Below are 26,109 nucleotides of genomic sequence, written 5' to 3'. Positions count from 1 at the left end.
AACAGTAACCAAGCTAACCAAGTCACCAGCGTAATAACGCGCAGCGCCGAATGCGCCGATTCTTTCAACATGTCTCACACACGCTCGCCATTGGTCGGCCGAGCCGGGTCAAAATGCCGCTGCGATTGCTGCGAATTGTCCGAACACTCCGAACACGCTGCACCACGTCATTGATCGCCCCGCGCCCCTGGCCCGCAGAAGGTACTTGTACATGTTTCTTTCTGTATCTCATAAGTATCTCACACCTCACGTATGTACACGTATCATAAATTCTCCCGCTTCTTTTTTTTTTTTTTTTGTAGAATTGCTTATGCTCTCGAATAATTTGCGTGAGCTGGACACGAAGTTTGCGTTGTTTGAAAATCTCCGTTGTTACATTTATAGATTTAAATCTATTATACATATATGAATTTATACGTATGCATTATATGTATGATCTTTATCCCCATAGTAAAAAAAACGTCATAGTTATATCACAACAATCATAGTGATGTGCGAATGCTTTGTAACATGTGTTATTTTGTTATGATGAGTTATAACACTCTCAGTGACATCATATTTTCTTCCTGACTATTGTGACTCTATTGTGACGTGAATTTGACCCTTTGCTACGGGGGTATTGATTCCAAGGTGAATTACAAAGCTTTCCGCTTCCGCAATTACATTTACTTATCTCTAATTTAACTTAAGCCCAAGACATAATGCGAGGGAATAGCGATAGCGATAGGAATAACACGATTTCAACCTATCAGAAACTGTACATTCCGATATATCCGATTTCTGATAGGTTGAAATCATGTACGTTATACCTATCGCTATCGCTATTCCCTCGCATTGTGTCTTGGGCTTTACGATTAACTTGAATACGGAATTAACGTACATTTAATTCCGTATGTACTTATATCTTATATATAATTAAAGGACTAATAAATTATATGGAAAATTAGATCCTCTGTGGCGAAATGAATTACTTTTTACTTAGAACATAATTAACTTGATATAATTATGTTATAGACACAAGACTTAACAATGAATAGTTTTGGAGCTATAATGTATCAAAGGTGTAATAACTTATGTGCTCTTAGAGCACTTTTGATACATCATAATTTAAACATCATCCATTATCGCGTCTTGATGAATAAAAGGTGTCATGTCCATGACACCTTTTAAACTACGTCATTGTATCTCATATAGTAGAAAATCTTGCAGCAACATATTGCTCAACGTTTGCAATGTTACCGCAATATTGTTGGGATGTGAAAACTAATTTATTTCACCGGAATCTAATTTTCCATATGATTAGTGAAGTTTCTTCTTTTAATCTGGATTTAATCTCCATCAATGCAATTAACCCTTCACTAGATTTCGACTTATATTTATACATGTTCAGATGTATTTAAATTTACAAGACGTTTCGATGCGGGCGCGATCGTCCCCCCCCCCCCTCCCCCACGCCCTCCTCCCCAGAGAGAATGAAAGAATGAATATGTATTGTGTTTCGCGCATATACGAGAGAAAAAGCGCGCGAGTGAATTCGGGAATTCCCTCGGGAGAGCCAAAGTAATTTAAAGTGCGTTCTACTTGACGCTCGTAACGCTCATGGAATCATTTCATCCTTGTTGTTTGTCAAATAACGCTTATGAGTGTTGTAAGCGCCAAATAAAACACGTAAAACCCCTATAAACCAAAGGAGAAGTATCGCGCTCGTTGTCCCGCAAACTTGAAGATTCAGTTGATCTAGGCTTCACGACAGCTCGTACACACGTATCGGGTTTGTACATGTATATACTGTGTATAAGTACGAGCGTAATAAATAAGTACGAACGCTGAAGGGGTTAACGAGAGTTCCTCCTCCTTCTCTAGTTCTCTCGGCCTCGTCCACGCCACCGTGCTGACCGTGCACCGTGCACTGCGCCGTACCCGCGCGCGAAGAAAATCCGATTGACCATCAAGTAAAAATAACCTGCTTTTTCCGCGTTTTAACGTTGAGAGACTGCGAGATGTACGCTTCTTTCTCACTACACCTATCACCTAATTAACCTAATACAATCTCGATCGTTACGTCTTAATTATAATCGACGATCGATAACATATGGTATAGTAGAGGAGGAAGAGAAAGGAAGGAATAGCTTAATAAATATACAACTGATTAACATCCGAGACGGCGATGAAGATTAGTTAACGGCCTGAAGTGTACGATGTGCGATATATACCTACATATTATGTACATTATACACACACACACACACACACACACACACACACACACACATATATGTATATACTTGTATGTATATACTTTCTCACTTCCTTCCACCTTGTAAGGTACGATTAGCGATGAGTGGAATAAGTTGTTATACCTTCTCGTGTTTATCGTTTTCTATTCCTTTCTCGCAGGCAATATTTATTCCTCCGTAGTAAGTAAATTAATTTTTTAATATATTTTTTAATTTATTATAACTCTATCAAAACCGACGTTGATTCCAATCAATGAGACTGTTAATAGATGAATGAAAGTCGGTAATCTCTAAAGGAAAGGGGTAACCAATTTAAACGTCGATTAATCGACGTTGGCTCGAGTGCATCTCGGAGCACCTCCATATAAAGCGGCATCTATAATGAAATTTTAAGGCGTAAAATTTCAGCTTTAAACTCTAAGCTGTAAGAAATTGACCAATTACAATCGAATATGAGGACAATACTCGACTATGATTGATCAATTTTTAAGTTTTACGCCTAAAAATCTCATTGTAGACGCCACTTAATAAATCACGACGGCATTCAACTTGATCCTTCCTCCTTCCTTTTTTGATTTATAATGTATGACCGGGCGCTCCAAGGCGCCCGGTCATACATTAGAAATCAAAAAAGGAATAATTGAGGAATGAGGATGCTGTGGGAGGAGGAGGAAGAGGAGCAAGAGGACAGCCATCGGAGAGAGAGAGAGAGTTCTTGAATCCGAGAGTGTCATCCTTGTCGTCCTGGAGCCAAGCTGCAACGTGGGAAAACATATACGGGAAAGATGCGCGCGCGGAAGACGGCGGAGGCGGGATGCACACCTGCACACGTTCGTACATAGTGGCGTGGGTACTCCGTCAATGTACGTACGTAAGTAAGTACGCCGTACGGAGCCGCCTCGCATTGACGAGCCAAGCCGAGCCGGTGCTGCGTCGCGTCGCGGCGCGTCGCGGCGCGCGGGCCGAGGCGGCGATTGGCGAATCACGAATCGCCGGGATGCAAAGCAACAGGAACACAGTCGCTGACACTGCTGACAGTCGCTCGCCGGACTTGGTGTAGGTAGCATCGATAGTTGCGGTATGCGCGCCGCGGTGCACGCGTATACGCGTCCAGTGATACAATCTCGTGATCGCCCGCCGTCTATCGTCGTCACTCTTCTCCCTCACCTTCTTCTTCCCTACCTTCACCTTCCGTCGTGAGAGTGAGACTGATACTGAGATTACTGAGAGTCGATAGGACTCCTTCCCGCTTCCCGTACGTGCGCACATACCGTCACGTACCGTCGCTTCCGGATCGTAAGTAAACCATAAATTGTCTAATTACATCTCTCCCTCTGTCTTCGGTGCGTTACAGATCATTAGAGATTCGATACGATACGATACGATACGATACGATACGATACGATACGATGCGATGCGATGCGATGCGATGCGATGCGATGCGATGCGATGCGTGCGTCTACCTCTCGCCTCTCGGACTCCCGGCTCGCTTGGGGGTTGCACCTCTGTGACCCGGAGAGGGTTGGTTGCACTGTGCGATGTAGGTTACCGTTACACCCGTGTTCGCTTTTCGTCGGCCGCTAACTCTATCTCGTCATCCGAATGGAAAGGGATGAGAAAACTCAGGCAGGCTTAATGAGAGCGAGAGCGAGAGAGAGAGAGAGAGGAGAGAGAGCGAGCAGGGTGGCCGAGCAGTCGGTGCAATCGGTGCAATTGACCTCAAAGGGCCAGGTCACGTGATATATATATATATATAAAATATATACATATATATATAATATGGGTTAGCGATCAACTAATCTTTCTCTTGTCTATTTACGTCATGGGTGCAGCTAGCCTCGAGACGGAGAATGAGAGCAATATCGTCAATTACGATTGGTTAACTGGTGTGTGACTGATCCGAAGGGCTGATCGCACTAATGCGAGTTAGCACCTAATCTTATTTAATCGACCTTCCTGCTTCTGGTTATAACAAAGATAACGTTGAATTTGTATGAAGCCTGATGAATTGAAACGATAATTCATGATAAACAATCTGTGCTGCAGAAGCCTACGCTCGAGAGTAGGTGTAATATGGTCTTGTTTAATCACGTGCGAAACTTTGGCAAAATTCCAATTTGCGAGGCACTTTCAAGATCGTATTTTGCTTTCATACGGTATACGACCTATACGGTATCATTAACGTCGCGTCCAATCTTGCGAATAAATTAAATCGGCACTTCCGTAAAAAAGGAACTCGCGCGCAAGTCGTTTTACGTTCGACTCCATGCGCCGGCGACAGGATCAATTCACCATGGGAAAATCGGAATTTCGAAGAGTCAACATTCTCGTTGATGAAATCTCTCGCAACTTAATTTTCGGGATCGAACTAACGAAAGCGCTCGGCGAGCGAACAGCCTCGATCGCAGCAACCAGGTATCAAAGCGACATCATTAAACGTTGTTGCTCATTCATTCATTCATAATTTTCATTCGGATTTCAACCTGCTTTCATGATTTTTCATATGTTTCGACTGAAACCCGTGTCAATTGTTTTCAACGAACCTTCATTCTCCGCAGGCGCAGTTTCGACACTACAGTTTCGACCTACAGTTCATTTCGCCTTCCCTCGTCGAACATGTTCCATCCAAGCAAAACAACAAACAGGTCATACAATAATGATAACATCGATAACGTCATTTTGACTTAAAATTTTAAAATGCACTTTGATTGCAACGACAAGTGACATTTAATAAACATTTAGGAGCCATTTTGACGCCATTTTGATATTAAAGTGACTTTATGTTTTGCTTTATGTTGGGCTATTGATATTAAATGGAAATGCGTACCTTAATTGCGGTCAACAAGACTATATTTATATATATACATACGTACGCACGCACGCACGCACGCGGCGTTTTTTTCCCCTCACAATGTCAGTTAATCTCAATGTTTGAGATCATGTTGTCGAAAGGCTGAATAACACGCACTCGTCCGTCTAATCAACGCTCGTAATAGTGCCAAGATATTAAAGCTGTATGTGCGATCACTAATCCCCACCAGAGACATCGATGCGTTTAATTTTAACTGATTTTAGCGTCGCGTTAGCTCGTTCCAGCAAACCGAGTCCTTGGATATTAATCGAAGCCTCGTGTACTCGTGTAGCTTGCTCTATATTGAATCCGCTTCGCGGATGATGTAACGTTTCTCTCGCGTTTGCATCTCGTTTATTATCATTATTATTCTCTGCCGCGCTGTTGCGATAGACGGCCTGGTTTTGACCTACTCGAGCAAAGGGCGTCGTAAGGGCGAAAATTCGCGTCAGCATCTTGCTGTTTATTCGGCAGGTTTTTTTCTCCCCTTAATTGCTGCGGTCACTTAATTGTCTCTCTTAATTGGTAGTTTATAATCACTTGTGACTCGCGATTCGCGATGTATCGTCGCATACGTAAGACGCGCGTTAATATGCCCATATACTATGTATACCTATATTAGATATGAGCTACCAAGAGGATTTCTGTTATCAAAACAATTCCCAAGTAAATACCGTAAGTAATATAAGAATATTATCTGTTGCCCATCACGTTCATCAAATCGATTCATAAAAGACTCTATACGTAATGACAATAATGCATTAATTGTTCTTGCTGAAATAAAGCACTATATGTATAGAAATTTGGTAATTGACGATGACTTTAGAATTTAATTTGTCTCGACCGTATGATTTGACATTGAGGAGATTTCGCAATATAAGCCTTCGCGATATAAGAATAAATTACGGAAGAATGATACGCACATACATACAGAGTTCGTATCGATCGGTGAGCATAGGTACCATCTGGTCCCATCGACGAAAGCGGTCCGCGGGACATTTGGGGAATCATTAACATTTTACCTACTTGAAGACGGTCAAGCGAATAACGGGTACGTATAGGAGTCGCGACTTATATATTCTCCCTTTTTTTCTCTTTTTCTTCGCCCACACAGTAAAGCTAACTTATAAAAAAAGCCCAAGTAAGTAAGACCCAAGTATCTAAGTCGGTAAACGAATCGGCCAAATCGATCGAGAATATAAGGCAATAACGCATAGTAAATAAAAAAATGTTGATTTGCTTACTATTCTTACTATACATTTCTTACGTTTCTGCTTACGTTTTTCTATGTACCATTAACTTAAGGATGTATAATATTATACATATATACTTTCCAACAGAAAAAATTACAGATATTATATTTGCAAGTAAATAAACAAACAGTTCACCAATGATTTAGAATTTGGGTCAAAAATTATTTCAGTAAGAAGTAGATGTCTTTATAAAAAACTAATTAAGAGATAAATAAGACAATTTTCTGCACGTTATAAAATTGTATCGTTAAATATAAATATTAATCTTATTGAACCGTTTCATATATGTATATAACATTCATAGATTTCGGAAAGTATAAATTTGTAATTTCAGTGACTTTTGCAGAGACCGTACACCTGATATATCCTTAATCGGACTTTCGCCTACGATGCTTTCCTGCACGCGCTTTTGTCCGCTTGTTTTTCTAAAATCGCACGAAAAAAGATATTTGGTTAAATCAACTGGAATTCTGGTGGAAGATGAACGATCTAGAATTCTAGTGAATTTAACCAAAAATCTAATAAACTTGACTAGAAACATTCTGGATCGTTCATTTTCCATCCCAGTTCCAATTGATTCAACCAAATATTTTTCTCCGTGCGGAACACACTTGTGTTGCGTTACTCTTACGAGAAGCGCCAATGCGAATGCGTGACATCGATTACACGTCGTAGTTACATTCGAGTGAATCGGTCCTTTTCAAGTATCACTCCTCGAGACAGTCCAGACATCTCGATCGAACCGATCGAATCGACCTGCGCACTGTTGCAAGCCAGTTTCTAAGTTTCTATTACTATTACGTGCGCCATCCTCTCCTTATCACACGAGATCTTCCCGGTCTAACACACATACGCGGACCATGGCGCGGACGTGCGTATGGTGCGTATGTGTGCAGCATTGTGCCAGCACTGCCAGCACTGCCAGCGGACGGAAGAGTAACGCTCGTGTGTCACTCCGCGCGTAACGCGAGTGCAATGTTTGCCTCCTCGCAACACGAGTGCTCGCTTTATATAGATGTAGGTGTAATACCTCATTGTTGCACGGTGAATGCACTGTGCACTTGTGACTTGCGATTTGTGAAGAGTGATCATTTTTTCGACAAGTAGGTATCTACTCCATTATCGCTTTACGGCGGCGGTAAAGCCTTCACGTTCTCAAATAATTGCTCGTCCAAAAAAGAACTTACTCAAATAGTACGTAGCACCGCGTAGCACATGCGGTGAATTTGAAGAATTCCGATTAGGTACGAGTTGTCAGAATATATTAATGATTATTATTATTATTATAATACAATATTAAAAATTAATTGCGCCCGCGAGCGCGGTATGTAAAATGTACGAAACCGTTTATGTCTTATGTAATGGATTTTGTAAATAATTTGACAAATAATGGGCTTATTTCGTTTCTGCACTACCACTGAACCGTTTGAAGACTCTTTCGATGTTATCCTTATCAATGGATACCAAATTTTGGATCAAGTATTAAAGTCACATTAATCACCCTTATATCGACGTAAAATTGCAAAATGGACATTACGGAGTCTTATACAAGTTCTTGGTTTCCTTCATCAGATATCTACCTTGTTTCTATCGGTCGCTTTTCGCTCCCTCCCTTCCTTCCTTCCTTCGCTCCTTCCTTTCTCTTGCTCTTCTCCTGTACTCCGACTGCTTGCCGTGGTTCCGTTATTCGCGGCAAATACACGCCCGGTCCGGGCATCACCGGGCACCACCGGGCACCACCGGGCACCACCGGGCACCACCGGGCATCCTGTACGCTTTACCTCCGAAGAGAAAATAAACAGCGCGCGGCATCGATGCGCTATTGATATACCGCGTGTATGCGATCGAGCTGAAAAACAGTGACGAGGCAAAATGGAGCAATTTCTAGTTAAATCTACGCAACTTTTTGCAACAATAAATATCGCGATGATTGAATTTGAACTGTCGTTAGAATTTAACTCTTGTCTCCCCTTGTTCTCAACAATGTATTTCTATCTGTAATTAGAGAAAATCAGTGATTCTACAAGCAGGATTTTTTTCTGCTCGTCTTTAATATTTTATTATCTACTATCGCATTTTATATACCTTTTCTTATTTGCTGGATATATAATTTTTCTGTCCAACGACTCGCGCGATAGAGAGTCGAGATGGAAAGAATTTTTTATGCATATATACCAAATATGTTTGAATTACTAATTGAATCGATCGTTTCCACGTGGAGAATGTCTTTATATATGTATATGTCACTATATGTACCTAGTAAGGATGACGATACGACGGTCTCGTGCTGCGATGGCACCACCATTGTGCCGTGAAACTTGGCGGAACGAACGTGAAATCTCGGTTATTGAAAAAGTACTGCCATCTCTAGCGGTCTGACGATACATAGCACGGGTTCCGCGGGAGTCCTTCATTAATTATTTCACGAATCAAAACGATTTCGATCGCGTCGACGCGATGGCAATATCCATCGCTGAAGAGCGTAAAGTGTGAGCGTGTTGACCGTTTTATATATGGTATAATAAGCTGTCGCATTGTTGTTTCGCATTTACCGCACGAATAATCACGAGAAATAATATAGAGCCGGCGAGAGTTCCGACTGTAAGATAATTTCCTCTTCTTTTACGCTGAAAAGTTTTTCTACGGTCGATCACAGAGGCAATGCTTGCATTTGTGTAGGGGCTTCCCAACCTTTCTAGCCACAACTTTTATCACAGTGTGTACTAACACAGTATCGTTCCTTTGTGTTTGATTTAACATCACACACACACAACAATTAAAATTTATACAATTAATTTTTATGTTGTTGAAATTTTAACGTTAAAATTGATTATTTAAATTAATAACATCTATTTTTGTTTCGCGGCTTATTATTTTATGTATTCACGAAAATTCCAAAGCTTCAACAGATCGAAACACGCGACGTGTCGTCGGATTCCGCACGTAGGCTAGTCGCCAGAGGTTGATTTTTAAAAAGGGAGAATATATTATAAACAAGTGTTTCTTTTTCAGTTATTGCCTTCTACGTCGTTTTGAGTGCATCGGAGAATTAAAAGTGCGTGCGTGCGTGCGTGCGTGTGTGACATAAGATAATTTTAAGTAGACATCTTACCTGAAAAAAAATAAGCCTATTCAACTCCATACGATGAATACTTCCAGAGATATCGAGCTCCAAAGTAGGCACTTTGTATATAAAAATGCACTCAATGTATAAAAATTGAAACCAAAATTTAAAAAAATTGTAAGAGTAACTTACGCGTAGTCTTCAACAAGCTTATGCACAAACAAATCCGATGATGATGCGCGCACTTCTAATTATTATTATGCAATAGTTACCTAGTTACCTCTGTTACTTATAACTCCAGTCTCCTCTACATGGCATTGTGGATGTAAAACAACTTATTTTTATTATATTATTGTTAAATTTATTAATTATTAGTTCATTATATATACGAAACAAAAAAAAACATTTCGAATAGAAATTATTTGAAAAAGGACGAATTTTGTCAAAAAAGTGCCTACTTTGGAGCTCGATATCTTTGGAAGTATTAATCGTATGGAGTAGAATTTAGGCTCATTTTTTTCAAGTAAAATGTCTACTTAAAATTATCTTATGTCACACACACTTTTGACTCTCCGATGTACTCGAAATGACGTAGAAGGCAATAACTGAAAAAGTGCCCATTTTTGCCGTTTTTTTCAAGAAATTTCACTCATCTTCAAACCGCTGTATCTCCGGTTCTATTCATAGTTCAATAGGTACTTATTTTGTAGGGAATTTTAGCGGCAACAAGAAAGCTCTATTGTCATTTTTCGTTATCTCTTCTCATTTTCGAGTTTTAATCGAAAAACCAAAAAAAAAACTTTGTTGCTTAATAACTTCCAAGTGCCTCCCTTAATGTTGTAGCACTTTCTAATTTAGTCTTTTTATACCTCAAACTGTCGATTAAAACAAGAAAACACCTGTTTATAATTTCTTCCTTTTTCGCCGCCATTTTCGCTTCTATGACGACTGGGAGTGATAAGAGGGGAGGGAGATCGATGAGGCGGAATTAATTGCTCGATCGTATAATACGCACGGTCAGAACGAGTTATTTTCATTGATCGCGAAATCTGTCCCCGCGTCTCACACCACGGCTGCTGTCTCTCAATTGAATCACTGATTTGTAACAGTGGTATATAGGATTGCAGATTTTCACCATTTGGTGTCTTTCGGTGTTTAGCGTTTTGCACGCGGGAACAATATGCTCCTGCATCTATGCATCGCAGCAACTTGCGTAAATCAGCGGATGATATCCACGTCCACGGGTAAAAATACTCGTAATCCTCGTGTATCTGTGCGACTCTGTCTAACTACATATCTATTTATGTGCGTGACATATATGAATAGCATAATTCCGATGCGTTAGTATAAATTGTGTTTTTTTTTTCGTTTTCTCTGATTTCTCTCTGAGGGTATTAACCCTCCGCCGGTAATGTTGGATTTTAAAGGCTATTTTGTCACTAACATTCTATTTTTTTATTCTGGTGTAGATAAATTAAAACCTATAAATAATAAATAAAATACAATCCAAATAAATATGATAGTAAAAAAAAACTCTGTTGTTAAAGCTTACAGACAGTAAAAATTTTTTCAGATTTTACTATGATTAGGAAACGATATAAAAACCTACACTCAAGTTCAAAGGCTTAGGAAAGTTCGAAACTTTAAACTTACGGAAGGGTAAAAATTTCACGTTGCTGACAAAAAGTTAAGAAAGCGCTTTTGTTTTAGACATATCGAATAGAATTTATGCAATTATTCGCTTTATTTCGACTTTTTCATATGACAGCTAAAATCACTCCGGTGTACATATTCTGTTTTCTTAAAATCGGCAATTTGGAAAAAAAAAACGTCTTGGGGAATGAGCTAACGTCTTCGTTTGGTACATAGGCCCGTATTCAGAACGCGCTTTTATCTCTGACATTCTATAATATGCGTGACATAAAGTATAGTATGTTAGCGCGCTAACATCGTTGTAAGCGCGTTCTGAATACGGGTCGTAGAATATACGACAGACCGATCTATATTCTGGTTGTCAACGTTATGATACGGCGGATCTGGAGGATTGTAAGGATGCCACCCTGTGTTTTTTCCAAGAACGTGCGAGTGACATCCGAAACAGATGATGTAAACCAGTGCTGGGATTTACTTGCACATTTCGGCCGATTTTCAGCCGAATTTTCAGCTTGGTTCCTGTCCCTTACTTTTTACTTCATCAATCCGTGCACAGGAATCATTCGCCCTATTTTCGGCTGAAAATCGGCCGAAATGTAAATCCCAGCACTGATGTAAACATTGTAGACAAAAATCTTTCTTCGCGCTAACTTTCCACAGCTTCCCGATTCACATGTGAATTTCTCCTTCATTTTCTGAAAATATCCATATCAATTGTGCTTATAAAAAGATATTTTACACACACGCGCGCACGCACGCACGCACGCACGCACGCACGCACGCACAAATATATGTCAATGACAAATATTAAAATCCTCCGGCATGTCTGTTTCATCCTTTTCCAGACGAGCGAAAGTGACCCACCGATATTTTTTCGTAGGTTTCCATTGAAATTAATACTGACGCGTTTCCTATGTAGATACATCCCAAATACACGCGTGCACACGTCGTCGCGCACGTCGTCGCAAATGCGTGCCTCATTCCGGTGTCAAGTGTCGCTGATGCGACTTTTCCGTTGGCTACGTTTATACCGTGCGTTTAGTCCGCGACCTATACGATAGACGTCTTTGTTTAACCTACAGGGATAAACAAGGACATCTATTGTACACAATTGATTTAGGCCGCGGCCTAAATGCACGGTGTAAACGTAGCCATTATCGATTCGTACAATAAGGAGAGAAAAAAAAGTGACCTCACACCTTCACTTCCGCGCTCCGTCCGAAAAGTGCAGTCACGTCCATCATGCTGGGGGACGGATCATGCTACGAGAGAGGCGGAGCCTCGTAAGTAACTATCGAAGATATAAAAAATATGGCATCAACAATGTAAAATTATCCTAGTGCTGACTGACGATCGCTGCGCGAGATCGACTCGATCGACACCGAACGAAGGGATTTAACGGAACGTCCGTGGAAAGGGCAACCACGATCGTCATCGGATCACATCGGGTGAGCTCACGCCCCGGTAGTTCCTCCCTTCCTCCCTCTACTAGGGGAGACCTCTATTTCATTAACCCAATTTCGAGAGTCGCACGTTAGATTAATCCGCGGGAACAGCGAAAGGCTACGTGCGCGAGCGCGTTCCACGTACCTAAGTATCAATGTATTATACATACCTACGTACAGTGGTACGTACTATGTAGACGTATACACTATATAGATACGTATATAATAAGAGTAATAGCCATGCGGACTGATGCGGACGCGGTTGCGTGCTGCGCGCGCGACGACCTGATGAGAACGCGCGCGAGATGGCGGCGATTCATGTTTGTAACATGATGCGCGATGCATACAGATAGAGGTAAACGCATCATATCATAGACGATAGGCGGTACTCGCCTAGCCGGGAAGTAGAGGAAGTAGAGGAAGTAGAGGATCGCCTCGATCGCCTCGATCGCCTTGAGAGAACACCCGCGCGCCCGTGAGTCTTATCTCGTGTTATCTCTCAAATTTAAGCTCGCATGCAACGTTACGATCGATTCCTCGAGCTATGCGGACATCTCTCTGCAGGTACTCAATTTTGGCAAACTACTTGTATATTGTACATATACGATATATGGCCACTGATGGTTATATTAGATTCGTTTTGTAATTCTCTAAAAGAAATTTATATATTTATCCGTATTTATCCCACAAATTTCCGGCACGTTTCCCATCTGTGAGAAAAAGAAGAAGGTAAAGTGCAAATGATGCCTAATACTCTAAAGCTGGTGGCACCCGATACTTGTTTTCTAGCTGGCCAATACTGGCCAATGCTGGCAAGAATCTAATCCAGCTAGCAGCAACCCAGCAACCGGCTTTATTTATTCGTATATTTACAAAATACTTGCTGTATTATTTTGAGGCGTGGCGTCAACGAACAACGGTTACGCGTCGATTTCTCACGCCTGATTTAGTCGCGCACAGCACGTGCGCGCAATTTAACCGTGGCGTGGGCCGTATAATAAAACAGGCTATATTTAGACTATTTAGAGAATCGGAGCATGCCCGATCTCGTATGCACACGCGAACTGCATGCTTTTGGGAAGGTTTAATTTCGCCACTTTCTCGGGGCCTTTCGAGGGCTCGCCGCATTGAAGAGGAAACTTTCGTTAACCTGCCTACGAAGAAGAGCGAATTGCGTTTTACGATTTTTTTCCCCCTTTTTTTCTTTATTGATCGCTCCATTGCATTATCGGAATTAAGAAAATGAGATTTTAATAGCGCGTGAATATCCGTTGTCGAAATTATCGTGCGAGGATGGATAATAGATGAGAAAGAGAGAGGCGACTGTTTTTTTTTTTTCGCTCGTGAGAGGGAAAGGGGATCTTTCACTTGCCATCGCGAGAAAGGTACTCCTCGATTTCGGCAGTTGCGATGCTGCGATTCATCCTCGAGAATCCGTTCGTTCATCCAATTCATAAAGTAAGATGCGCAATTGTCGCAATCGGCTCTTGTCCTTGTCGACATGTAAAACTTACGATTATACTACATATACTTACGGTTCTACTAAATATCTCTTGTGCTGACCATACAAAGGAAGAAAAATTTAGCTCCGCAACGAACGGTAATTTTTACGATCGCCCATGCATCACGCTCGCTGTTCTAAGGAAACAATCAGAAATGTTGATTGATGGCCGCTGACGAGGTATACGTATAATCGCTGGGATCGCTGGGTTGTTTTTAAATGTATGATAGTCGCGTAACAACTATTTTTAACGACTTCAAACCGTATGCCATGATCATAAATATCCAACGGATATTCAGTGGCTCGTGACGATACGAAGCTAGAATATTGCAGACGTAATCATGGAGACCTGTTCTCGGTGACGTAACGCAGCAGACCGTCTGACCGTCTGACGAAGGACACCTGTACTAGATGCCATGCCCTAAGGAAAGAAAGGAATCTTAGGGCCTTAACAGAAAGCTGACTTCTAAGACACTGTCTTAAGATTATAAGTCAGCCTTTCCGCTAGACCCTTACTCTGGTCCGAAATCAATGTGTTACATTTGTGCAGGATATTGTATAGTCGCATCAAAATGTCCTTATTGATCGCGAACATCAGTTCCAAACAAATGCAATTTTTCTTCAAGCGATTCGTAAAATTGAAACATTAATTAAATCGTTTTGTATATAGAAAGGTTAATATAAGTATACAATATACATGTATAATATATGATGTCATTATATGTATAAAAAAATTAGAAAACACACACAGAAAACTACACATCGAAGGATGAATGGTTTATTGTTTATAAAAGTATTAGTAGACGATTTAAAATGCTCCATAAAAAGTAATCTGTTGATATAAATGGGAAAGATATTAAAAGTATTTTAGTATTGCGCTTGATATATACAGACTTAATGACTTCCGTCTATTGCAGTACGGAATTGAACATAAAGTTAGATTAGATGAAACTCACCTAGTCATTTATAAACGCTTATTTATAGTCGTCAATCATAATACATATGGAAAATGCGTGGAAATCTTTATGTATGCAGCTTTTCTTACTAGTAGCGAATTGCCTCGTAAATTGCGCCAAGGATTAAAACTGCTCGGCGTAGAAGCGAAACGGACGGAGTTTAGTGCTACCAGTTGAGATTAGATCAAGTAATCGATATATGGGTATGTATATTTGATAAACAGTTTGGTCTTCTAGGAAGGGAACTTGATGCGTGTCTTGCACATGACACTAAAATTTTGGTTCCATTTTATGACGAACGCTATTGTTTGCAGAATGGGCGTGGAGGAGGGGGACGAGAGAGAGAGAGAGAGAGAGAGAGAGAAAGATGTCGAAATTACGTTTATGAGAGGCGAGCATGACAGATTTGCTTCTTTAAGCAAAACGTCCGAGGTTGTTTTCGCAACCTGTCGTTAACCTAGCTAGGAATGCCGTTCCAGCATACACATCGTCCGCTTTTAGCCTGTTTCGTAATCATTTCAAGACCGATGAACTGATTCCCTAGATAAGATTGCAACAATTAATGTCGCAATTGCAATCAATTGTGCCCATAACTTCAAAGCACGCTATTGAGCGGAAAATAATGCTGGTCGCTCGCACATCGAGGCTGCACACATTAACATATATGTACGAATATAAATGGAAATTAAATTGATAAAGAATTAAATAAGAGAAAGAATTCGATTTTCAGTCGAAGCGGATCTTGATGCTTAATGAAATTTATATGAAAATTTACAAATACCTTTTTGCTGTTCTATAAACTACGCGCCGATTCGAGTTGTCGGACTTGAAACACAATGATAAATTATAGTCGGAAATAATATTACAAATTACATCGATCGTCAATTTACAATAAATAATGATGCTAATAAGCATTTTAAAACATTGCAAAATTAATAAAGCAGAGACAAAGAGATAAAAGTTGTTAAGTAACACTTGTTGATGACCATATTTCTTTTATCAAAAGTGTACGCGAAAGGTCAAAAAATAACTAATTCGATGTAAGATTTCGCCCAAGTCCAAAAAGTTCGTTTCCCCGAAAATTCATCCATTGCATATATTACTTCATCCGTAGTTGCTGATTGCGCGAAATTTTGCCAGGCGGAAGGTGTCGATCGACTGAATGAAGAGGAGGCGGGACGTTTAATTGTGAGTTGTGGCGTAGGACGAGAAGCCCGCGCTAAAAGAATGATGAGAATGCCTAGCTACGTAACCGAGTTTGTAACGCTTACATGTCATAACGACAATTACGACGGCGACGTAATCAGTCCAGAAAGACAAAAGGATACACAAAGATAAATTGCAACCGTTTTCAACCATCCGCTCGAGCTCGTCCCTCTATATATTTATAATCATGAATGGAAGTAATATTGAATGAGAAATAATATACATATACAGTGAATGCAAAAAATATTCGTACAAAGAAAATATCTTTTAAAAAACTTTACTTTTAAAAAGTAAATACTTATTATCCAACGAGAAGTGAGTCATCGAATTGATATCGAATCGATATAGATACGGTGATTTCAACACCAATTTGATGTCGATTCGATGTTTAATTGACGATCATTTCTTGTTGGGTAATTAACAATTTATTCATAAAGAATCCCTTATAAAAATTTTTCACCGTTTTTAGCCCGTTTTTAGTCCGCGCGAACGGTTAATTTGAGTGATGAAAACGTGCATTTTACCCAATGAGTATGACTCCGTTTTTAGGTCGCAAACAGGAACTTTTCCGTAAAAATGAGTGGTTAAAACGGATTGCACTCATGCAGGACACGAGTATATCTGAGTGGTAAAAACGTATACATTACAAGTATTTTTGAGTGGTAAATACGTGCTGCGTAAATTTGAGGTGAAAAAACGTATACGAGTGCAAAATACTCATTTAGCACTCGTCACTCACATTGCACGTTTTCACCACTCGAAATTACGTAATTCGTAGTAAGGCACAACCGATAGCACGAGAAAATCAGCTCCGCTCTTGTCGGGATTCGAACCGAAGCCTGGTGGGTCTCCAAGTCTGCCTCTACGAGGCTGCCACTTTTCCACTGTGAGCCACACAACTCCTATGTCGATATTCCCTGTGTTGTGCTTACTTATATACATCTCACAAAAGTAATTATATTTAATACATTGTATACAAATATAGGCATATAAACACATACACACACACGCACAAACGGTATATATGTATATATACATGTATTGTACATAGTATATGATGATAGGATATGTATGTCTCCAGTATGTATGTCACATTTATCGAAAACTTAATTTATCAAATATTGTTTATTATGTTTAAGATTAAATATATCATACCGATAAAAACGTCTACTATTAAAAAAAAATTAGAAATAAGAAATATTTAGTTTTTATGTAAAATTAAATATGATGTAAGAGAAACTTTTAAAAATTCTTGCATTTTTACCGTGTTTTACACACGCACACGCACACGCACACACACACACACACACACACACACACACACGGATCTCAGAATATACGGCTCATAAAAGATTTATAAATAATAATTGGAAATACAACGTAAAATGACGTAGTAATTTATAAAATGTGTTTACAAAGTTTTATTAAGGAATATGAATAGTGAATATATAATATATTAAAAATAATAGATAATAATTCTAATCTTGCATTTATTAAGAGAGTTATGATATGAGGGGGTATGATATGTTTTATGTAATGCATTGAATTTAATGCACTTAATCCAAACTGTGTATGCGTTTTGAACATAAATTCCACCCGTTAAAAATTCCGTATATTCCAAACAGATGAAACTGTAACACTTCAAGCCGAACGGAGAATGAAGTTAAGCACTTGTATTTTGCTATATATTCCGTTCTTTATCATCTCTCTATATTTATGTATCACCAAATAACTAAGTCATTTCTATTCCCTATAGTAATGATTTAATGTGAGTTATATGATATACGGTTGCGCTACTTATTACATTGATAAATCGATTCAACTAACATAATAGTATTATTAATATAGTATTATTAATATTACAGTAAAAAATTAAAATTACAATACTAATATAACATAAAGGCGTATATAATAGATTGGTTGCCTACAAATTTTTTATTTCAATTCTTTCTTTCTGATTTCTGTGGCGTAAATCTTGGCGCGCAGCGTATATAAATATCGGAGTTACTTTATATTGTATGAATTCCATTTCAATTTATTAGATAGTATATAAAATATTTAAAAAGTAAAATACTTTTTAACCGTTTAATGTAAAATCGATGTGATAATTAATAAACGCGATAAATAAATGATTACTAAAAGAGGGACGTATTAACGTGTTCTTACTTACCAGCTGGAAAACGGACATTTGAAAACGAACAATCCACTCAAAAATATTTCCAACGGAAAAATGAGTATTGAAAACGGACAATTCATTCAAAAATACTCATACGCATACTCGTTTATACTCGTTATCGTTCCACCGCGAGTGCTTGTGAGTGCAAGAAAAGGGCAAGAGCGGGCTAAAAACGGGCTAAAAATGGTCCATATGAGGTCTAAAAATGGTGAAAAATTTTTATAAGGGATAAAATAGACTGTATGTTTCTTATATATAAAATTATATATACCAAAAAGATGTGTATTAATTATAGAAAATATATCATCTAAAAAATAAGCGAAAATTAAAAATTGTATTGTTTGGATGCTCAAAATTCGTATAGTCGACAAATTTGGCTTTTAAAATCAGGAATACATGCGAAGCTCGTTTGTTTATGTTAGAACAGAATGTATTCATTGTATAAAATTGCTAATTGATGTTTATTTTCTACAAATAAGACTTTTTTATAACAAATTTCCTTGTACGAATACTTTTTGCTTTCACTGTACATGCATGTGAGAATCGAAAAGAAAATATTCGAAATGTGAAAGGAAAATAGACTCGATGAAAAGTTGAGAGAAGCGAATCGATTATAATATCTTGCGGTTGCTCAGAAGTATTAAAATCCCCCCCCCCCCCCCCCAAAAAAAAATACTGCAAATCCAAATATGTAAAAACTAAAAGGTGATTTCAATGGCTGCAGAAAAAGAGATTCTTTAATACATTTATATTCAATGAGGAACTAAGGGTAAGATCTGCACATAATCATATTAAAGAATTTTACAATTGAACACAGTTAATATATGATATATGTGTATAATTTAGTTTTCTGTGTAAAAATAACACTACATTAAACTGTACTATATTAAATGTGTAGCTTCATACATTTTTCTGTGCAGTATATAATACAGTGTGTTATTTTTACGTGGAAAACTAAATCGCGCGCGCGCACACGCACGCACGCACATTGAAGTAACATTTTACATTTGAATGTACAATGAATGTCAGATTTTCATGAAAAATTATCAACTTACGAGTACTTGGAAAATTTTTAACCGTCCAAAAACTGGAATCATTGCAATCTCTTTTATGTATACGTATCTTTGCAATTCACTTTGTGAACGAGGCAAAACTCTATTGATTAAATGAAAGTTTCAAAAATAGGGCTTCAGATTTGTAGATTGTCGACTTTCAATGAAAGTGACACAGTTGCGGGAAAACAGAGCAATTTGTTATAATATAATTAGCGTATCACCGGCGTGCGCTCAGTCAGTAAAAATCGATCGTCACAGCAAGTACGATGCACGCACCCTCACGTACGTAAGTAATGCATGCGCCTTGAATGCCCTGTATCGGAAGATTGATATGGCAATACTTGAGAACAGTAATCCATGTAATTGCATACAGGCGCGTTTGCCTCGGCATAAATTCTCGACACGTATAAGATGTACTTATATTATATACCTACGCACGTGCAGTTCATTCATGGATAATCACGTCATGTTTGTGTACACATGGAACACCTCACGACAGAAGCGCGAAAAATGCCTCGAATCCTTTTATCCTTTATCGGACTTTATCCTTCAGATGTGACGTTGAAAAAGTTTTCGGTATCGCATACTCTTTCTATTAATTATAATTAAACGCTCACGATGCTCACGATGAAGATTTCATCGTGAGCACTGCGAGGAACGAAAACATCGCGTAATGCTATGGAATATTAATTGCCGACCTACTGTCTCGAATTACCGCTTTTAATAACCTGGAAGATTTTTCCAATATAATATCTAATAATAAGCGTCAATTTTCGTCCAAGGACGAATCGGATTGCGTTTCAACGCACGAATGCCAATCTTGTATAATTCTTGTTACAATCACATTTTCATCTTATCTGCAGGATAATCGTTTTAAACAATTTTTTTTATCTGTACACTTGGGGGGGGGGGGAATCCTAATAATTTTTATTAGGATTTTGTTTAGGATACTGCACATTGCAAAATTAGAAACGCAAGCGAAAGATAGATTTTCTTACAAGCTCACATACACTTGTTCACACTATAAGAGAGAGAAGATGGCGATCTACTCTCGACATACTTATGTTATGTATTGGACAATTTGCTTTCGAAGCACATTCGTCACGGTACCAATGAGCCTAGAGTATAGACCCTATGTAAATATGGGTACAAAGGCCCTTCATTATTGTCGTCGCTCGCTACGAACCTGTAGGCACACGTTCATGCAGCAGGCGTCGATCGATATATCACATCCGTACGGATCGCCTTTGATGTCCCGGCCGCACGCGCGTGAAGGTGCAACGGTCTTCCTGTCCGATTAGCGATTACTATGTGCTACACGTGGCCGATTCGCATGACGACCTACCTTTGGATCGACCGAACACGTCGAAAGCTTAATTCGCCGACGTGTTGGAATTAATTTGCGACGACTAACTGTAATCTGTATAATTGAGACACACAACTATAAGTCTCAATTATAACAATGGGATAAATTCCGTTTTATATCTGGGCAGCTCTACTATAAATAAATTTCTTTTTGTAATTCCCAGCGCTTACCATGCAGAAACAAGATTTATCCTTTTTTTAAGCATAATTAAGCAGATACTTGTGCATAATTATTAATGTCGAAATGCCGCTTTATGTTTAGCACACGTTGCTCGCTCTCCCACCCCATCTGTCTTTGTTCATAAACATTTATAAATAGCTTCGTTATCCGTAATTGTTCCTAGGCTTTGATGTAATCTTAAGCGCACATGTCCATAGGTTGGCAGGACGATGCAGGAGATAGGCGATCAGTCAGCATAGTAGACGGCTCCCGATCGACCGGGCTGCAGCACGCTCACCATCGCATCGTTCTCTCGAGTAATAAGAGAAACCGGGCTACTCGCGTCCGCGATGGCCACGACGGCGTCAACGGAGAAGATGTATCAGGACACGGAGAAAGACTTGCCGAAGAAGAAGCTCATCAACATGAATCTTATATCGCTCAAGTGTCTTCTGTTTATCTTTTTCGGAGGTAAACGTCGATCGGTGTATTTTATTATAGCCTGCACTGGCCTGCAGTCATTGAAATTTAATCAGTCTCTGTCGCAATCGCAATGTATTATACTTATACGATTTTATTCCTCTTGAGGTATCGGTTGTCTCTTCCCGTTTCTTCCGCTGCACATGACGAAGGTGGGACTGAGCATCGAAAACGTCAGGTTCGTGTCGATGATCTCGCCGGCGGTAGCGATACTGGGGCCGCTAATAGCGGGACCGATCGCCGACAAGCTCGCCGGCCACCAAATCACCAATGATAAATCGTCAACCGGTCGTTACCTCCGCGTGATGATCGCCGTCGCCTGCATCTTCTCCGCACTCTTCTACTCGCTGCTGATGCTGGTTCCCGCGGTGGACCGCACGTTACCAGCCGGAACAGGCCCGCGCTTCAAGTTCAATTGCGATTGGCGCGGTGCGATGGTACATACTATATATCAGCTTACTTTAGCTTACTGGCTACTAGCTGTGAGATGAAAAATTGAAAAAAATTGTGTGATAAAAGGGAGACAAAAGATATTGTGTATATATACGGAGAATATTTTAATAAATTTTAATTATAATGTGTAGATGTAGAGAGAATCGATAGAATATGTATTTGAATTCTATTTAGGTAAATACTGCTCTCTTTTTTAACTAAACTCGTAGGTACGGCAAGAGAGGTGCAAGGATCGTTTTGGTTGCCATCGCTGGGCTGACTATGACAGCGGCGTGGGTGCCATGCTGCTAAAAAACTGTAGCTACGCTTGCTATCCAATCGGCTGGCGACGGCATTTGGAACTGACCGCGCGTACGACGACGTTCCGAGGCAACGTCGACGTCGAGACCGATCTTTTCGACGGCAGTGGCGAGACTACCGTCGCCCCGTTGGATAATGAACTTTATGCGCAGGTAAAACAGCGACGTTTTTATAGTTAGTACAAGACGCGATATTTCAATAATTAATTTATTTTATTATTCTATAAGAATAAAAGTAAGAAATTTGACACAATATAAATTAATAAAATAAAAAAAAGGTCTAGTTATAAATAGATTTAACTGATATTACATGCGTTCAATAAAGATTGAGAAACTTGCAGTAAAAGTAAATGAAGCGAACGATATCGAGAGATCGAGCATTCTTATTATTAATTTATTGTAATTTGTAATATTTGTTATCTTATGCTGATTAATGTACATAACAAATTAATGGACAAGATATATAGGGAAGTAGGACGCGCGATAATTAATGCGCTAGTTTAATAATAGACTACTAAACATTCAATATACATATAATAATATGTCTCATCTATTTCGTAGGAGAATCGTGACGAGAGGAAAAAAGTTCGTCGTTACGTCATGATCGAATATGAGCCGCCACATATGTGCTACAAGGACGAGAACGATAACATCGTCTGTCACGTTTACACAGAGTACTCCGGCACGCTACCAGTGAACGGTAGCCTCGGACAGGCACTGAATCCTGAAAACGAGGATGAATGGTGCGCGTATCCCGTAGCCGAATACTTCGCCTGTCGCATACCACACAAACTACAAGTCTCCATGGCCCCATTTAATCAGAGTTGCTCCGTAGAATGCGACCTGGTCGATCCATATACTCTCGCGGGTACTCTAATTGTATATAGAATTAATTATATTAATTATGCAGAAAAAATTCTATTAAAATCAATGATTAAGTGATTAGAAATGTAGTATTTAAAAAAAATTATATTCTCAAGATCAAATTTCTACTGCAATAATCACGTTCTAATACTTTTACGCATTAGAACGCAACATAGGTATAATTTTTGCTGCAGTAGTTAAAAGGTGTAATTAGGGTTCCTTTCTGAATCCACTGTGGTAGAGGTCGGTTACCGAAATGAAATAAGTTTGGAAAGAGACACCTAAACGCGCCATGTATCACCTTCTTTCGCTCTATTCAATTTTATCTATCCTGACAGCGGAGAAACAGAAGAATATGTAATATCTAATTCCTGTATGCCGATGATAATGTATATATGAATATATGCATATATATATATATATATACGATACGATAATATATAAATGATACAGATAATGTCGATGTTTCGCAGGTAGCGTACTAGTGGAAAGCCGATGCCAACATACCGGAGTGTGGACGGAAGCAGCGTTCTGGATGTACCTGTTCGTGCGATCGGTCGCGGATATCTTCCCGACGACAGCTGTCGCCCTGATTGACGCAGCAGTGGTGATTGCGACAAGGGAGACGTCGTGTGGTCGCGGCGATGTAGGACGCCAATTGGCTTTCGGCTCCCTTGGTTTCGCTCTGCTAGGACCACTGACCGGCTATCTGAGCACTCTGACGAGCAACATCGGGCCGGCTTATTGGCTACCTCTCGTTCTACACGCTGTATTGATGATCCTCGCGGCCATCGTTGCTCTGTCGGCAGACGGTATGCCCCTTAGTCCACCAGAATGGTGGTGGCACACGAGAAGCGGAATGCTGGCGTTGCCAATGAGCGCTGTCAAGAGATACGGCAGCGAAACCGTCGCCCTGATCTTTGTCCTGCTAGTCATGGGAACCTTTTGGAGCGCGATGGATAGCTACCTACCTTTGTAAGAGTTCGTTAAGATAGCCTCAGGTCGTTAAAGGAATAATTTAATTGCGATATACATAGTGCATTCGTTCGAAATATAAAAAAATTTCTTTTCTTTGACACAGGCATCTACAAAGATTAGGAGGCGATGAGCTTTCCATCGGGATCGCTATGACTGTCGGAGCGATACCTGCGTTCTTGTTCCTCTGGAAGTCTGAACATCTTGTAGATTACTGTGGACACAGTAATCTTCTCATCACTGCCTTTACGGTGTACATAATCAGGTAGGTAAGTTTTTTTTCTAGTCTAGTCTGTTTTTCTAATCGCGTTTTTCAATCAGTTTAACTCAGAAACAAGATCTTGTCGCTAGCGGCTAGGTTTTATTTGTCATTCGTTTCAAAAAGTATTATTGAAAATTCTATTGATATACTATATTGATAAATTTGACTAGATTCACCGGACTGAGTCTCGTGTCTGATCCCTGGTGGTCTCTCATTTCGGAAGCTTTAGAAGTATTCACCTTAGGAATAATGTGGGTTACTGCCATTCTCTACCTGAGACACTTGGTACCGCGTCATTTGACCGTGACTGCCCAAGCATGGCCTGTGATAGCTCACTTTTGCATCGGTACATTTCCAAGCTGTAACTCAGAGAACGGACAAATAGAACTGAATTATTAATATTAAAATTCTGTAATTAATACCTGTGATTAATTCATAGGCCGATGTCTCGGATCTGTCATCGGTGCTTATATCAATCTCGGCGATGAAGACATCGTACAATCACTGAGATTCGTGTTTCGTTGTATGGCGGTAGCAGCGGCCATCGTTGCCAGTCTGTATTTCGTATTGTATCATGGTCTATTGAAGCCGAGATGTCACGCACATACCATCCAGGGTCCCCGTCAACCCCCCACAATCGTGCAAGGTAAACGCAGGTGCTTTAATAATGCGCACCTAAGCTAATATCAAAGTTGTTAAATGTACTCCTTCTAACTTTAATTTTGGCTTTACAAGCTGCCATAAGGGATTACGAATTGAGTAAGTGATCGAACACGCTCAAGATTTTCTATACATATTTCAGGTTCTTCAGAACATGAGTATTAATTTATGTGTTACCTAATAATAATATATCTTATCTACGCGGAAATCTTCAGAACTAATTTTTCTGATATTAACGAGATAAACTGAAATACATCACGATTTGAAAAAAAAAAATCAGTTCTACGAGAGATTTCCTCGAGAGATGTCACTCTTTTCTGCATGTGTATCACGGAGAACTGTGCTGTTTCCAAACGCGCGCTATGTTTATAATTTTCATCGTTTTCATAATTTTTTTTTACAATTTTACAAATGTAGCAATGAACGGAAATGGAAATTACACGCCGCTGAGAGTATACCATAATGGAATGGGCAGAAAGGGTCAATTTCGATACTGAGACGTTATCTGTATGAACGAATGAAGAGCTCTAGAAACAACACTGCAACAAAATGATTCCACAATGCAACGTATAAATGTCATCAGCGACCAAGTACTGACCAAGTGTGTGTTCTCAAGTATTTTGCGTTGCGTCCCATTTATCGTCATTTGTTAATTTAAGTCGACTCGACACATTACCGCGTTTCTGTTTCTTAACGTTATTATTTAAATAAATCATTATCACAAGGATCACTACTTGCTCAAGTACGTTCTACGAGCTATATCAGTATCTATTTGTAACCATAAAGCGTAAGCATATATAGCGAGCAGCATAACGCGAATAATTTTCACGTATCGCAGTAACAAAAAGAACATTTTTTATGTACAAAACGTCCACGAAAAACGACAAAGTAATATTACGACAAGTAATATTCCTAATATTCCTTTAGTTTTCTATTAAATTCGTTTTTCTTTAATACAATCCTTTTATGTTCACACAACTCTTGTGATATATACCTGAGGTATATAAAATTAAAAATGAATAAACTTTTTTTGGTAAAATTATTACAGCGAGACTTACATGCGTCTTCACATGTAATATAAATCCGATAAGTATATCAATAAAAGATGTCTATTTGACTAGACAAATGTTACGTTTCTGTGAGTTGATATAAATGTATACAAGAAAAATGAAATAAAAATACGTTGGAGAGAAA

At 39.3% G+C, this 26,109-nt stretch overlaps 1 protein-coding gene across 7 annotated transcripts; it reads left to right on the top strand.

The window, feature by feature from the left end:
* The first annotated feature begins 74 nt into the window (after positions 1-74).
* On the top strand, positions 75-26,109 carry LOC108723186 (uncharacterized). Of its 7 annotated transcripts, none has more exons than XM_018448736.1 (11): positions 75-201; positions 21,141-21,393; positions 21,511-21,839; positions 22,065-22,307; positions 22,716-23,022; positions 23,492-23,993; positions 24,100-24,258; positions 24,426-24,601; positions 24,695-24,901; positions 24,991-25,014; positions 25,333-26,109. In XM_018448736.1, the coding sequence occupies exons 2-11, from the start codon at positions 21,273-21,275 to the stop codon at positions 25,410-25,412; spliced, it is 2,148 nt and encodes a 715-aa protein (XP_018304238.1). In that variant the 5' UTR covers positions 75-201; positions 21,141-21,272; the 3' UTR covers positions 25,413-26,109. The 7 variants fall into 7 exon arrangements, with proteins under 7 accessions (XP_018304238.1, XP_018304239.1, XP_018304237.1 ...); XM_018448737.1 differs by lacking the exon at positions 75-201 and adding an exon at positions 3,248-3,293; XM_018448735.1 differs by lacking the exon at positions 75-201 and adding an exon at positions 3,264-3,533.

Source organism: Mycetomoellerius zeteki, unplaced genomic scaffold, assembly GCF_001594055.1.
Source record: "Mycetomoellerius zeteki isolate Tzet28-1 unplaced genomic scaffold, Tzet1.0 scaffold224, whole genome shotgun sequence".
Classification (NCBI taxonomy): Eukaryota; Metazoa; Arthropoda; class Insecta; order Hymenoptera; family Formicidae; genus Mycetomoellerius; species Mycetomoellerius zeteki.
The sequence above is the reverse complement of the archived record's forward strand: the minus strand, read 5'-3'. Positions and strand labels throughout refer to the sequence as shown.